Raw genomic sequence first — 14,044 nt, 5'->3', positions numbered from 1 at the left:
GATTTTAAGAACCTGTGCGAACCCCGAGTTATGTACTGTCTGTAGTTATATTTTCCCAAAATGTATATTTAAAATAAAATCTCATGTCAAGTCAATTCATGGTTATTTCTATAGCCCTTAATCACAAGGAGTCTCAAAGGACTGCACAGTTCTCATTTACACTGTTTGCCCTCACAAACCCTCATTTGAGAACCACTGATCTACTAGAGTACCGTGACCATTTGAATTAATAAAGACACCAAGCTTATTATACTAAAACCTTGAAACTTCCTAAGCACCGTCTCACCTACCTTAATAACTGGCCAGTAGTAGGGCTGGTTGAGGAGCTTGACAATGGCCGGGATGCCGTAGTGCCTCCTCACAGCGTTCTGAGCCACATCGGCCTGCTGGTGGCGCGACGTCAGGTGACGCAAAGCGCAGATGGCCGGTTCAGTCACGTCCTCTTTCTCGCCAGCGCGCAGGATTGCGTGGATCAGTGCTTCAATGCCGTTGCTTTGGGTGACCAGAGTTTTATTGTAGGCGTTGTTGCAGGTGAGATTAGATAAGATGCCGGTTGCGCAGGTCAGCATGTTGATGTCATCAGAGCTCAGAAGGTTTACCAAAACTTGCAGCAAGCCGTCCATTCCCTCCTGAATGACCACAGGGACACACATCTATTGTCACGGGGAGAACTACAGGAATTCATAACTACACTATGTAAATGTTTGTGTTGGGGGTAATTTTCATAAAATATTCAGTAAAATGTGAAATCCCTAAATATTATAAAACCAAAAGAATGCACCAAAACAGGAAATTGTAGCAAAATGAATATACATAATGCCGATTTTTGGGGGCTAGACAGATATGTGATATATTAAATATTATGCAAAAATCAGTGATCCGTTGTCATGATGAGCCTGTGCTAAGTTTGTGAATGTGAAATCCTTAAATATTATATGACAAAAAGAATGCACCAAAACAGGAAATTGTAGCAAAATCAATATACATAATACCGATTTGTTGGGGGCTAGATAGTGATATATTAAATTTTATGCAAAAATCAGTGATGCGTTGTCATGATGAGACTGTGCCGAGTTTCCCTTCTAAGTTTTGTGTAAAAAATATTACTGGTACTTGGAATTTTAGACAACAAATTTAGGCGTTTAATTGGTACGTATATTTCTAGGTGAATTAATCATAAGCAAATACAATGATTTAATTATTATTGTCATTATTTTTTTTAAATAAACAAAGAGTTGATCGGTTGGATATCTAATTGGTTTCTTACACCTGGTCTCATCTTGCAAAGTGGGCAAGACGAGACTGGCCTAGCAAAAATACAATTAATAAAAATAATATATATTTTTTTCCACTGTACAAAAGTTGTTAAACAGCGTACACAATTTGAAATGATCACAATTTGTATCAAATACGGGAAAAACATATAAATTAACACGGATGAAATTATAATTGCTTGTATGACTGATTCATGCTAATCTTAACTGTCACAATCGGTAGCTAAATCATTACGTTAAAATCAAAATTGAGGGGTAAACTAGCCACCAGAAGGTGCCAAAACTGCACTAATGAAATATATCCTCAACAGTGTTGGGTACGGTACTTTAAAAAAAGTATTTCTAGTTACTCACTACTTCTTCCAAAAAGTAACTGAGTTACATACTGAACTTCTCTACAGTAAAACGAACTATTAAAAGTAAGAAGTTGTTGAATGTCAAAGAATTTGAACTTTTCTGAGCATTATTTGAGTCAGTTGAATAGAGAACAGACATGTAGTTGTGTTATAGAACCTTGTAATAATTATTGCACCTCACAAGCACAGGTGCAATTTTTGTACAGCAACATATTTATCCTACACTTGAAGTGCAACAAATATAAACTGTAAATAATATAATTAAATAAATAGAAGTGAACAGTATAAAGTGAGTTAAAAAGATTAAATGGAAAAGTATGGAGAAAAGGAAACAAAAGGACAATAACAAAAACAAAAGGAAAAAAGAGAAGTAAAAGAAGAAAAATGAATGAACGTTACATTCCTATACCAACACATTAACACTGAAAAGCAAAGGAAATAAAATAAATATATTTATGAGTCTACCAAAAAAAAGGAAATACAAAAAAAAACTTTTTTATGTTCAACAAATTAAAAGTCAACAACACAGAATCCAAAAAATGTGCATATTGACCAATCACAAGAGAAAGCAGGCATCTCAAAGGGAACCAGCTGTTGATTGGTGGTGAGCCGGCTCCCTTGGTTCACTTCGAAGAGCTGACTCATTAGCTCATACGTTTTGTCCGCGAACGACACGAGTCGGTTTCCGCAGACTCAGGCCTCATTCGCCTTTACTTTTGGTGCATTAGTAAATACTATATAAGTAATCAATATTTAACAACACTGTAGTCGCCAATTTGAATGGTGACATAATCCGGAAAGACGAGATGTAAACAACTCGGAGGAGTGGTAAACTGCTTCAGGTTTGTGGGAGCATGCCGCTGTTGGCGTTCTGCAGTTAAAGTAATGCACCACTTTTGACCGGCAGTAACGGTAACGGCGATGTAACGGCAGAAAAAAAAACATTTGTTACATTACGGAAAAAAATAATTTGGTTACACAAGAACGTCATTGATAACGGTGTTATTTCAAACACTGATCCACACTAATGAAATAAATTGCTACTGCTAATACCGTGACATGGTAACAATGATATATTGAGGCAGTGTTAGTATAAAACTATTGCTATGTCCTTGTCATTGTTAGATACCTCGCCTTACTGACTGTTAATTTTTCAATGGGTGTGTATGGGTGTGTGGAGCCTTAAGCAGGTGCATAATAACAGTTAGGTCCTCTGAGAAGAAAGAAAACACACCTGCTTGGTTGCAGCATCAGAAAGGTTCCTGAGTGTCCACAGGCAGTTCTGCATCAGACGCTGGCTGCCGCCAGTCAGGTGTTTACCGAGAGCTTGCATCCCACCTGAAGGCAACAGAGGCACGCATCAGCTCACTGCAACAACTTCTCATAAAACGTGCAGTCATGGAACATCGCAGTTCACGATAACCCATTAGCTACGTCTCGGATAACAAAGAGTCACCACACCTGCATGACTGGGTTATGCACACAGGTGCCTTCACTCAATAGAAATTTGTCTCACGCACCGGCTTCAACAATGGCGGGTTTGTTGCTGGGGCACACAGAAAGGACTTTAAGTACACGGCTTGTGGTCCACAGCAGCTTTTCGTAGTTGTAGTTTCTCATAATGTGAACCAGACCCTCGGGACCCCCGTTGGCAAGAATGATGAGCTGTGACCAAGGCAGATTATAATTGCATTGAGACTTAAAGATAGAAATCTGTAAAATGTTTTAAGGTGGCCCTTTGCTGCCTTCCCCTTTCATGTGGGTACACATTTCCTTAGGTCCCTTTCCTTACATGATTAATCTGTGCCTTGCAATCTTATACAATTTTTGTGTTTAGGCATATAAGAAGGGTCTCCAATGTGGTGCCACCGGGCACCAGGTAGCCCCCTAAAAACACCCGAGTATCCTGCGAAGAGGTTCTAAAAATAGCTCACCAGTGATGGGTCATTGTGATTTTCTTTTAAATTTGATTTCTAACTGAGATGATGCTTTAGTGGTTAACTTAACTTCTAATAATTACAACCTGGTAATAACATAAAAATACATTGTAGTACGTATCAAAATGTTACTTTGGAAGTGTATATCAATATGGTCGCCGTTTGCGCCAAAATGTAACGAAAAGTATCTCTCAACTTCAAAAAAAATAGTGACCTCTGGTATATAACAAATTTAGAGTTGTTGGGTGGGAAGAAAGGAGGGTTATTTTTGTTGTATATTTCATGTGTTAACGGTTCTTTGAATTGCATTTTGTTGTGTGAAAAGTGCAATACAAATACATTTGATTTTGTATTTGATTTGAAGTATGCCTGAATACTTTGACTTAAATAAAGCTGTCGAAACATGCAACCAAAAATCGCATTATAGATGTGACTCTAGCCACACCCAAACCTGAATAAACCTGAACTGTTTACAGTTGCCACACCCATATCATTACCATACAAATGTGCATACCAAAGTTAAGTGCTGGACAGCTTAAGTGTATCCCTGCCAGCGACGACTTGCAGCAAGATTGCCCACAAGCTGAAACACACCTTGCTCTCTTGGTTGCCGTAAGACAGAAGCTGCAGACAGTCTGTAGTGATGGCCAAAAACTTGGGGTTGCTTTTCTTGAGAAGGGGCACCATCCTCTGCAAACCGTCAGCCAAACGGACAGCCATTTTGGCTCCCTCTTGGTGCAGGAGCAGATTGTGGAGGGTTGTGATGGCGTAAAATAGCACAGACTCCATGGGAGAGCTGTAGGGGCAAGGAAAGTTCACACAAACTTTTCAAAACCAAGGCTCACACAACAGGCAATGCACAGGACGGCCCACTATTGCACTGCTAATGTAAGTGCAAGCGAAAATGCGCATAAGACACGTGTGTAGCACCTGAGCATGCGGACGAGCGCAGGGATGCCACCAGATTTGAAAATGGAGAGCAGGCCCTCTCTTTTGTGCGAGAGATTGTGGAGGATGCTGGCAGTAGCCCGGGCGGTCTCCATGTCATTGGTGTTCTGCATGGCACGCACCACTGCAGACACCACCTGAGGTGACTGCATCAGCGCATGGCGGGACGCTTCCTTGCGTGTCAGCTGGTTTACGATCTGCGCAGCCTTGCTGACCACCACCTGAGAAAAATACATTTTATTTCACAAATAGAACTTGATACTTGACTCGATAAGTCATTTTATTTACTCATGACAAGATCAGGATAAATTAATTGGAGATTAATGTCTTTGAATACCCTAGATAAGATGGGACTTGTCTCAAATAAAAACATAATAATAATAACAATTATATTAAATTGTATGTTACCTGTACCAGTGGTGGACTAGAGTTGGCACCCTCACTGTCACTTCTCGGAGTTGATTCCCGTTGCATACAATTACGATTTTGGTAAGCAAAGTTTATTGATATATCAATCATTGCACAAATACGGCAGTATACCGTTTAACCTTAAATGGTAACAAATACCTATAATTACTGTAAACAATACCATTTTATTCACTGCATTCTGTGGTATATAAGGGGCACATCCAATTTTTCGGTCAATTTGGGGTTCTTAGGTGCGCCGTATACACTTATACACTAGAGAAAATACACTACTTTTGGTTTGCAATAATAGACTAAAAGATATCTTGTTTTTTTATTATAGTATAGTATAAGTATAAATGCTGTGTGACAAAAGTTGTTTTCAAGTCCACATAGGAAATACTTGAGTAGTTGCAGTTTTGAGGTAGAAACTTGAATGCCACTCAACCATTGATCTGTACCTGATCTTCATCATTGAGCAGTTTAGTGAGCTCAGGCACAGCACGTGTGGCTAGCTCAGCGTCATCTTGGTAGTTGATCAAATGAATGATTGCAGCTTTCAGCATCTGAGAAGGCTCAGCCAGCCTTTGGACATTGGTCAGCTGGGACGGATCCGTTTGGGTTGTTGTCAAGATGGTTGTGCTGTCTTCCAGTGTTTCTGGGAACATGGCAGCCCGTACCCGCTGGCCTCTGGTCAGCACGTACTGGGAGTCTGGAAATCAAAAACGACGCACAGCACGTGAACACCCGAAAGGCGACATCAAACCTTGTTTAGACATACCTGCTGGTTCGGTTGTGACTGTGGTGGTCATGGTGTATTGTTTGGTTGTGGTCAAGTCACCATCATCATCTCTGACAGTGTTGGCTCCGGACTGGATCCCAGAGTCCAATCCGTATCTTGTCTCCTGCCACTCTGTCACCTTTGTTACCCCGCTATTGAGCTCACCCACTGTCAGATACACAGGAAGAAGCCACCTAATGTCAGATTCGTTTTAAAATATCACTTTTATTTATTTTGTTGCCCACTTATTTGTTTTATTTTTTCAACAAAATTTAGATTTTATTGGAACATTTATTTTTTAAAAACACTTTTATTCCTAGTTGATAAAAAACAGGGATTTCCAAACTCTTTCCTGTGTGGGCCACGTAACTTTTCCCTTTTCTGATGAGGGGACAAGGTCATTTTGTAACAGAAAAGTGTGACAATTGCAGGAGCGTCAGAAAATAAATAACAACACTATTATTGAAAAAAATAATAACCAAAGAACACTCTTTTGGATTTTTACAGAAAAAAGTCTATTGAACATACTTTCAGTTGTGCCTTGCACCGCCTTTATAGGCCCTAGTTCGGCTTAATTGTCAGAGCACTGGACGACAGGCGGTATGGAATTTATACTATAGAGGACTTGCAGTAGGCGGTAGATTTTAACTCATCACAACTTTTAGTCACGATACCAGAGTTGAATGTTAATTTAGTTGTGTAATTCACATGTTACTATGATTAAAAATACATTTTATTCTTTTTTTTTAAGCATTGTAAGTGACAAATTAATTGTCATTGCAACATGTGAGATGCACAACACAGTGAATTAGATAATGGGATATTGGAATAAAACGCATCGTCTCTGCACATGTTATCAATTTCACTGGTAGTCCAGGGGTAAGAAATTGGCACTTTCGCCGCACCAACCTGGGTTCAAATCACGTTTATGTGCACCCAGACCTAAGTTCTTTTTTTTTTTAAGGTAAATAAAGAACATGTGCGCCAGAATGCTTTCAGGCGGCCGGACCAAGTATGGAGGCGGCCGTAGTTTAGAGACCACTGGTAGAAAGAAATTTAAATGATGAACATCATTATAACAATGATCAAAATTTGCAATATGTCTTCATGAATATTTGTATTCGTTAGGGAAATTAGTGAAACATTGGATGCACACATTAAAGTCATTACATTTACTAAATTGTAACTAAAAATTGGTCTTACATTGCACAGACATCCTTTCCTCTTGTAGTCAAAAACCTGAAAAAAAAAAAAAAGATAATAAGGCCCAGCATGCATAATGTAACATTTCAGTGTTGCAAGTGCACGGATATAGAAGTTCAACCTTTTTCTTTTTTTCCAAAAAAAAGTGCAAGAGTGTATTAAATATGCCCACCCCTTTAGCCGACAACAGCAAACCAAGGGGGAGTGGAGTAAAGTAGGAGAGATTGTGAATAGAAGCTTCTGAAAATTAGGAGTGCTAGCTAGCTCTGCTGACCTCTCCTCTCAGGCCCACGCCCCCAAAAAAGTTGTGGGAGCTGCTGATTGGTGACGAACTGCAAACAAGAACCTGTCCTACTGGTTTCAGGTCAGAGGCAAGTGAAATGCACGATGTGATAGTCGCGCCCAAGCTTGTCTCACAGATGTCTGCATGTTACTTTTCAGAAACAATTGACTAAAATACAAATATACCTCAACTAAAATGACAACATCACTGGGATCTTTGCAAATATTTAAGTTTTTTTGTCAGCATTCTAAATAATTTCCCAGATATTTCTCAGAGCATGTCTGATGTGCAGTGTTCCCATTTTTACGGATCCCGGCCTCACTAGTAGGGTACAAGAAAAGCATTATAAACTTCCTATTCAGCTTCTACAGTTCTTTGTTGAAACAAAACCTTATTTTTATCTTAATTATTTCTTTAATCATGAAAAAAAATGTCTACAGGCTTAAAATAATATTTTTGTTTCAGCAGCTGTGACATTATCCACCACAGAATCCTTCTTCATCAGATAAACATCAGAATTTTTAATAGCATTCAATAGCACACTGTTTGAGCTTTCTGACTGATGGCACAATGCTTTCACTGTGCAGTTTGTCTTTCACTCTTCCGCATTACACACTAACAAATACAAAGACTAAAGTAAGTAGTAGCTTGAATGGACACAGAATGTCTTTATGAAACCTTTACTGAAAATGACACAGAAATGCATCCTACAGTTTACTCCACCACCTTGTATGTATTAGATCTACAAAATCAACATGAGTTTTATTGGGGTATCAAACTTTACTTGTTTTCAACAGTACTTTAGAAAGTGTTAAGAAACATATGTGGAGCAATTATTTTCTCTGTCGACTCCAGCTGCCTGAAGCTCAGTCTGAGCAGTTGTGTCAAACTGTCAATCCTGCCTAACCAGACCTCTAGCAACTTGCAGGGGCATGACACATGATAAGTCGAATACTCATGTGCGTTTGAATCATTCTGACAGGGTGTGGTCTCTTGCCCATTAGATGGTAAGTGACCAGTCTGTTTACCACCTCAGAGATATGCATCCACGGAAACAATTTACTGATAAACCAAAATGGAAAAATGCAACAGGTTTCCTGTAAATACCAGTGGGGGTTTCAGTAGTGTTTTCTATGGCTTTTTTGTAAACAAAGTGCAACTCAGTGGATTCAGTGAACTGTTGCAGTGATGGGACACACCCACATATCACCTAGGTAACCACAACTCAGCACGGTCAGTGGATCTACTGTGTGGATTTTATCTGCTGACCCATGTCGTAGCTATATGAGGGCTTGCTTACATGTGAAAAGAGAGCAAGGATTTCTTGTTTTAAAAAAAAAAAAAAAAAAAAAAAATTATATATATATATATATATATATATATATATATATTAGGTTTTCTAATGCTAATGAAATTCACAATAAAATTAAAGTTCAACTTTATCTATGTATGTCAGAGTGGACTCTGCTCTTTTCAAGTTAATGATTGATGCCTCATTTCACTCTCACGAATACATTGCTCCATCATCACAATTGGCACAAATGCCTAATTTTACACCATTGCACAAAAAAAACGCCCACTGTCTGGTCAGTTAAGGTCCTCAAATCTGCGCTAAGAGACGTGGGGCTTCTTTCCAATGGAATGTAAAATTGCGCCAGATGTTAAGTAAAATGTGCAGGTGAACAAGTTGCAACACAAACGTTTGGCTTACACTGCCAAAATGCGATTGTGACATTCCACACAGACATAACACATTTTCACTGTGCAGAGCTCATGTTGTTCACGTTCCTCAAACCTCACTTGCTAAACTCATCTTAACCACTTGCTCATCTATTTATGAAAACACTTGAGAATCAATGGGAATGCTCATGATGTGTGCTTTCTCATGACAAACTTACTGCTTCACTCCGGCATGTTAGACAGGGAGTGGCTCTCCACTCCCCAACAGTAAGGTGACAAGCTCTTAACTGAGGTGTGGCAGCAGTGTGAAGTAGTACAAATGCAGAATGATAGAGAACACGACACTAATATTATACAAGAAGGCCTCACTCATGTGCTGACAATGAGCAACGAAATGTTATGGATGGTGAAAAAAAGAAGTGTATTTCCACATTGAACATACATTCCAGTAGGCCACATTTGGACTTTGCTGGTCTAAGCGCTTCTTTCTGTCACAGCAGGAATGAATCAGCTTGGGCAGGAGGCCCAGGGGGCTGGAGATGAATGCTGGTTCCACTTCAGAGTGGATCACAACATTCATACTTCAGTATTTTGCAATTCACACTTTTAACGGTTTTGGGAAAGAAAATGTGCAAAAATAACGTGAAATCTCATTAATATTGATTCTTCAGAGCAAGGTTATTTTAAGTTACAGTTTGGGTTTTATTAAAAATATAATTAACCTAAAAAACTGAGGTAAATATTCCTTGCTATTTGCATTCAATAACATATTCTAGTGCTTAAGTTTATAGAAACTTGAAACATGTTTTAGAGAAAACATTGTTTTTATTCAAAACATTTAAGATACAACAAAACACAAAGTTACCCACCATTTGTAGAGTTATTATGCCACATTACCCAACAAAGCAAACTCACTGTACTTTGACAGGTTCTATGTGGATTAAATTTTTTAAGTGACAGATTATGCTTCTTTTGCGGTTTTGTTAACAAAACATAACTTTTCTGCAAACTGCATGCATGTTCTGTCTCTGCAGTCTTTTTCGTGTATTTGTTCAACAGGGTAGTGTTTCAGTTTTACTTGCAGTGAGAAATGTTTTCCTTTTTCAGGCTCCATAAAGCACCCAACAAAACTATGCATCTTGACACTGATCACACACCAACAACCATACTAATATTAACCAATAAGGGGCCTTGTTTGGACTAGATTTTTCACAGGCTTGCTAATGTCATGTTGAGACTAACATGCAAATAAAGCAGATTATGTTACTACACATCAGTAATGCTTGTACCATCTGCACAAAAACAGATTCAGTATGAGATATCGTCTGGCGACACATACACGCAACCCCTGTATCCCCTGTAATGCAACAAAGATTGCTTACTCCAAATCATTTCCAAGATGACTTAACGTGACATGATGAGCTCACAAAATTCAGTCCTCTCGACATAGCAAGAGGCTTCTGTTCTCTGACAACACTTTTTGACACACTAGAATCATTCCTGGTCCCAGTGGCACATACGCTCAACTCAAGCGTAACAACAGTTTCGACGATATAATGGACCGAAAAAGAGTTAACTGGATAGATGATCAATATGGGAGGAAGAAGTGATGCCCAGTTAATGGATTCATTGTTGTGAGGGACAGAAAGTGTTGGGAATTACCTCACAACAGTATTGGATCCTAGAAGACAATTTTTCTTTTTTTCATCCTTTTTTAGAGAAAATGTAATTTAACAATGTTGATAGAAACAAAAGATAAATCAAACTTGGAGGCCAATCATTTGATGGGATTTATAAAAAACGTTGAGTGTATTTTTGTAAATTGACTATAACTGACAGATAATAAAACCCAGATGACAGCCTCAGCAGCATGCCAAGAGCTCAGGGAAAGAATGGAAAATGACATTCAGACGAATGGTTAAGCAACACACAAATTAAATGCGTGTAAAAGTGGCAGTTGCAGCAACCTTTGGCTTGACAGATCTTGAAACATTCAGAGCAAAAGAGTAACGCAGACCAGTAAATATGTCACTTAATCATTGTTTTAATTAAAATTGGTTGACTCATCTCTGGCCAAGCAGTTTGGTAGATGGGACATAGTAAGGAGCCCAATCAATTGTGTATCAAAAGAAAAACACGGGATATCAGAGGAGACATGCTTTGTGTGGTATCAGCTTACAGTGGGTAGATAAAAGAGAAGAAATGGTGACAAGGACTTGGCCTGATTTACATGGCTCACACTTAAGTTCCCAGTCAAAAAATGTCTATTCATAGTGACGGTATGATTTTCTAGTTTATTTGCAAGTACATCTTATATGTCAAAAAGACAAACCCCGAAACACTTTCTGAAGTCTATGTCAAATGTGGAAAATGTTCAATGAGTCATTTTGAGAACCTTTACAAATAAACTGATCTAAAATGCCAGCCACAACCAACTGTGAATTGGTGGAAAGGATGCTTCCTTTTGGTGCACTTTGTTTCTAATGATAATATATACACAACAACAAAAGCTGTCGAATCAACGTTACATTCATTTGCTACAAGTTAGGAGATTGATAGTCTCGGACTTCACTTGAGAGAGGTTAAAGATCTGCCATGACCCTAAACCAAGATCTAATGGAGAAATACCAGCTTGCCTTCCTGACACTCTTTGATACCCTGTCAGGAAACGTTTTAATACAATTTTCAGAGACATAATGCAAAAAATTACAGAAAACACGCAAAAGCATGCACTTCTTTCTATACAGCCTGCAAACAGGTTTTATGAGGTTTTTTAGAGGCAGCATCTGGTCAGAGGAATGAAACAAAACATTTTTGACATGGTAGAAAAAAAAACAATCAAGCGCAAACAAAGGAGGAACAAGAGAGGCTACTAACGCCTTTAGTAGAGATAAAGCTTAAGTAAATAAGATGTTTTGGACATGCAATTCAAATCAACCCTAGTCTTGTCTGTTTCACTAATATACAACAAAACTTATTTTCACATCAGGCAGTCAGCCACTTCTTTTCAAGTACCGTATTTTCCGCACTATAAGGCGCACCTAAAAGTCTTATTTTTTTTCAAAAGCTGACCATGCGCCTTATATATGGCTCAATATTAAATTCGCAAGGTCTCGCAACTTACGCAACAGCCGCCGACTCGATTTCCCCCCGAACGTAGAGTAGTCCGCGATGTATGCTGGGATTTATATACCGGCGTTTCATTGGCTAACCAATGTGTCAATCATTATTTGAATCGATCGCTATTGGCTAAAGTTATTCAGAGCCTCGGATTGGCTAGAGGGCCAAAACAAACCCTGCAATTGGCCGAAAAAGATGTGTCAATCATCCGTTAAATCGATCGCTTTTGGCTGAAGTTATTCGGAGCCTTGGATACGATAGAGGGCCAAAACAAACCCTGCAATTGGCCAAAAAAGATGTGTCAATCATCCGTTAAATCGATCGCTATTGGCTGAAGTTATTCGGAGCCTCGGATACGCTAGAGGGCCAAAACAAACCCTGCAATTGGCCGAAAAAGATGTGTCAATCATCCGTTACATCGATCGCTATTGGCTGAAGTTATTCGGAGCCTCGGATACGCTAGAGAGCCCAAACAAACCCTGCAATTGGCCGAAAAAGATGACTGAATAGCAAGCTTGCTAAAGTACGCCATAAAGAAACATGTTTCATTAGTCTGTATTTGTAAACATTTTACTCTCCTGGATTTACTACACTCATGGTTGTAAGAAGACCATGATTGCGTATCATTATTGAACGTGAGAACTTAGGTGAGTTATGCGGCTTTATATTTTCCCGATATCTTGTTTTAGAACGATCTTGATGTTGCTGTGATGAGTTGAGTGAATTAAACTCAATTCCAAGTGTTTTTTTTGTCATATGCACAGTAAAGTTGCGAGCGAAAAAGAAAATAGAAAGTAAGGAATGGTTGGCATTTCTTGAATTCCAAGACTTTAACCTTCCGAATGATATTTGAAATGACGCATTTAAGTGACATCGTAAGGACACAGCATCCGCACGTGTCTACGACACGTATTTGCTTCTTTGCAAGCTTTGGGAATGTTAAGGGGGTAATCAGTTTGACTGAATCATCTGACTGTTTTGTCGACGTTCCCATTGTAGCGCCTTATAATCCGGTGAGCCTTATCTATGGAAGATATAGGACCAAAAACTATTTTTGGGGGTGCGCCCTATAGTGCGGAAAATACGGTACCCAAAAATATGTACAAAACTTGCCCCCACCCCCTAACTAGTCACCAGGCTTTAAGAGTAGTAGGCCACTACGATGTATTGAGTTCACAGAACTCTTTGTTGTCTTTGAAGTCACAGTAAGTGTCCATGACATACAATGAACTTGTGCATTCGTGCTTCTGAAGTTGTGACAAGGGGAAAAAGTCCTACGCTATTAAAATATTTAATTATCATTTCACAAGCCTAAAATTTATCTTAAAAACAGACGGAACAGATGTCAGACTTTAAGGTAACAATCTAATGTTTTCCAAGTCAACCTACTACTGCCCATGACATGTATGTGTGGTGGTAACAAGGGGACATAAATCTTTAGTCAGTAGTAACCCCAAACAAAAAAAATACGCAAATCTTGAAGAAAAGGAGTTACAGGGAAACATATTTGATGTCTTTGAAGTCACTGTATTCCCATCACATCTAAGGAACCTTTACAGGTTTGTGATGCTATTGTTACAGTATAGTGACTTGTTTACCTGACTGCCCATTTTGCACATCTGGTTAGCTGCTCCTCTTGCACTCTTTGCACTACTGTATAATACTATACATAGCCATAATTATTTAGTGTATTATTAGTACCGTATTTTCCGCACTAAAAGGCGCACCTAAAAGTCTTATTTTTTTTCAAAAGCTGACCATGCGCCTTATAATACAGCGCGCCTTATATATGGCTCAATATTAAATCGCAAGGTCTCGCAACTTACGCAACAGCCGCCGACTCGATTTTCCCCCGAACGTGGAGTAGTCCGCGGTGTATGCTGGGATTTATATACCGGCGTTTCATTGGCTAACTAATGTGTCAATCATCATTTGAATCGATCGCTATTGGCTAAAGTTATTCGGAGCCTCAAATAGGCTAGAGGGCCGAAACAAACCCTGCAATTGGCCGAAAAAGATGTGTCATTCATCCGTTAAATCGATCGCTATTGGCTGAA

The 14,044-nt window shown here is 39.0% G+C and overlaps 1 protein-coding gene across 2 annotated transcripts in view; it reads right to left on the bottom strand.

The window, feature by feature from the left end:
• Window positions 1-14,044, bottom strand: part of jupa (junction plakoglobin a) — a 32,771-nt gene that overhangs the window by 8,249 nt on the left and 10,478 nt on the right. For both annotated transcript variants that reach the window (XM_088342434.1, XM_088342433.1), the window contains exons 2-9: window positions 6,905-6,940; window positions 5,702-5,869; window positions 5,382-5,632; window positions 4,498-4,736; window positions 4,162-4,363; window positions 3,151-3,295; window positions 2,865-2,968; window positions 291-629 (exon numbers count right to left, since the gene is read on the bottom strand). In XM_088342434.1, the coding sequence (XP_088198560.1) occupies window positions 291-629; window positions 2,865-2,968; window positions 3,151-3,295; window positions 4,162-4,363; window positions 4,498-4,736; window positions 5,382-5,632; window positions 5,702-5,869; window positions 6,905-6,917 (1,461 nt within the window). In that variant the 5' untranslated portion in view covers window positions 6,918-6,940. The remainder of the gene's footprint in view (window positions 1-290; window positions 630-2,864; window positions 2,969-3,150; window positions 3,296-4,161; window positions 4,364-4,497; window positions 4,737-5,381; window positions 5,633-5,701; window positions 5,870-6,904; window positions 6,941-14,044) is intronic.

The sequence above is a fragment of the Urocampus carinirostris genome, chromosome 8 (assembly GCF_059441175.1).
Source record: "Urocampus carinirostris isolate Australia breed hairy pipefish chromosome 8, RoL_Ucar_1.0, whole genome shotgun sequence".
Classification (NCBI taxonomy): domain Eukaryota; kingdom Metazoa; phylum Chordata; class Actinopteri; order Syngnathiformes; family Syngnathidae; genus Urocampus; species Urocampus carinirostris.
This window is presented reverse-complemented; position numbering and strand designations above follow the sequence as displayed.